At 36.4% G+C, this 2,500-nt stretch overlaps 1 protein-coding gene across 8 annotated transcripts in view; it reads left to right on the forward strand.

Annotated features, from left to right (window-relative positions):
- The window catches only part of LOC113803843 (uncharacterized), a 47,367-nt gene that overhangs the window by 1,576 nt on the left and 43,291 nt on the right, over nucleotides 1-2,500 (forward strand). For 7 of the 8 annotated variants that reach the window (XR_011399591.1, XM_070139268.1, XM_070139261.1 and 4 more), the window contains exons 2-3: nucleotides 1,231-1,316; nucleotides 1,693-1,896. Coding sequence is in view for 7 of the 8 variants with exons in the window: in XM_070139268.1 (XP_069995369.1) it covers nucleotides 1,294-1,316; nucleotides 1,693-1,896 (227 nt within the window). In the remaining variant the exon portion in view is untranslated. Of the gene's footprint in view, nucleotides 1-604; nucleotides 720-1,230; nucleotides 1,317-1,692; nucleotides 1,897-2,500 lie in introns of those variants that run through there. The other variant, XM_070139265.1, reaches the window with a different exon arrangement.

A 2,500-nucleotide genomic window follows, 5' to 3' on the forward strand; every position in this document is an offset into this window, starting at 1 on the left:
ACCCCCCCTGGGGGGGGGCTGCCGCCCCCCAACCCCCGCCTAGGAAACAAAACCTCCACCACATATTCACGACGAATGTCGTTATTCCAGAGGAAGGGAAACTCGACTTTGAGGCCATCGGTGTAACATCGAAAAAGGCGCAAAACCCGCCGACGAGGGCGGGCCACCGTGTTTATCCAGATTATACTACAATCGTCTCTATATACAATGCTGACTATAATAAGGTTAATATGCTGATTCAGTGAGAATCTTACGAGGTAATACGCCCCCTGCTCCGACATCGACGATGATTGTGTAACGCTCTAGCCTGCCGTGAATAGTGGTGGAGGTTTTGTTTCCTCGGCGGGGGTTGGGGGGCGGCAGCCCCCCCAGGGGGGGTCGCAGGGGGCACAGCCCCCTGCAATGGAAAGTTATGTGAATAACTGTGGTTATTTTCACTGTGCGTTATATTATTAGTGCTATTTAACCCCGCATTTTCCCTGGAACCTTTCATGCCCTCCCCTGCTATCGGGGCCAAGTTTGTCGCTAACGGGGGGTTAGCGCGCAATAAAAACTATATATTTGCAATGTGGAGAGTGAGAGGAATCCAACGATACCAAAATCGTCGATATCGGTAATGCGGACGTAATATAGAAAATTACCCAAATATCAAGTGGATCTGAATAGAATGCAGACTGGACTGTGTAATTATTTGAAAAAATCATTTTATGAAAATACAGGTGCCTTGGAAATGTTTACAGTATTTTTTTTTTTTTACTTCTAATGGATTATGTTATTTATGATTCTGTTGTTTACATATATGGTTATCAATATAGATTCATCATGATACAAATAGTGACAGTATTAATTACGACAGAAATAATACACTGGAGTGGTATTCAGCAAAATTATAAGAGGATTGTTTAAGAATGATAGTAATGTGAATGCTAATATTAATGTTTATGAAAAAATCAGATTAATATGGATATTAATTGAATTGATCAGGGTAACGGTAACAGTAATGATAATGATGACTTATTATAATAATGAAAATGATGTTTATTTGTGATTCTGAATAGTCCTTTGTAATATTGTAAGCCTGCTTTGTGGAAAGAAATGAAAAAAAATTGAACCTGTTCTTTGTTTTAGAAAACTCAAAGTGCATTCTTGGTTAATAGTCACATAGATCTTTTTATCCATGTATAATATTCAGAGCTGATAACTTAAAGAGCCTTTTATTTTGCCCAACAGATGTGTGCAGCATTAAGAAATACAATGAAAATCGAAACAAAAATGATTCCCTGACAGAAGTTTATGTATCTCACCAATATGTCCAGGTAAGAGAGAAAAATTTAATAAAGATTAATTGGATATTTTGTAGATATTAGGAAATGGATAAGAGATTATTATAAAGGTATGAAGATTTCTTATAACTTTTTCTTTTTAGTTTTTAAAGTTAGGGAATATTTTTTTCCCTTGCTCATACTTGTGATCATTATTTTTGAATTGTTGTTTATGTCTATATAATGGAAGTGGTAATTAACTACTATCCAAAATGCATTAGACTGTTGTTAAGATGATAATGAAAAGGAGTTAAAATGATAGTGATAATAGCAATGATAATAGTACTACTAATAATGCTGATATGCCTAACAACTGTAATATTGATAATGATGATAACAATTTTTGTAAGTACTGCATCCCCTTTTTCAGATGGCTCCGAGGTGCAGTTTGGGCAGCAGGGACGTGTGTGGTTTGGTGTCCAGTGTGCGTGTGCCTGAGTGGAGGAGGAGCATGGTGGGTGTGCGCGTGTGCCGTTGGCCTTATAACCGTCACTTTGGGATCAGGATACACCACATGGACCATTTTCAACAATTTTTTGAGAGAGGGCCCCACCTCATACCCACTACTTGCAAAGTAAGTGATGTCATTGCTAGTGACAGAATATTGCTATAATATATAGATAGGATTAGAGTGAAGTCAGTTTATTTTGGAATATATTTTCTTTTCTTTTTTTATAGTTATGTGTATTCATGCTTATTAAGATGAAATACAAATAAATTTGAATACTCAAGTTGACGGATGATGCATTTCATCTGAAAAAGCTGTAATGTTTTTTCTGAAATCGAGTTCTCATAATAAATTTTTGGTATGTCTTTTAGTATATATTATATATACTTTTTAAAAACTGTTATCGTACAGAATGAATTTTATTCATGTTTGTGATATTTGGTGTTTGTCAAAAAGATGTGCTTACAGATGGATGTAAAGATAGATATTTCAAGACAATTAACACACACCTTTGGGCTTGCTTGGGAATTTCTGTGTGAGGAGGATTGAAGTAGAAGTTCATGAACTTACTGCATGAAAAGGGGTAATCTAAAGCATTTAGTAACTCACTGCACCTGGGTGTCAACATAGTTGATGGTTAGATTTTTGTGCATTTGCTAAACAGGACAGAGAAGTCACATGATATGCATCCATGTAGAGAGATGCAACTTTTCAAAGTTGGTTGAAAAAA

The sequence above is a fragment of the Penaeus vannamei genome, chromosome 25 (assembly GCF_042767895.1).
Source record: "Penaeus vannamei isolate JL-2024 chromosome 25, ASM4276789v1, whole genome shotgun sequence".
NCBI classification, from domain to species: domain Eukaryota; kingdom Metazoa; phylum Arthropoda; class Malacostraca; order Decapoda; family Penaeidae; genus Penaeus; species Penaeus vannamei.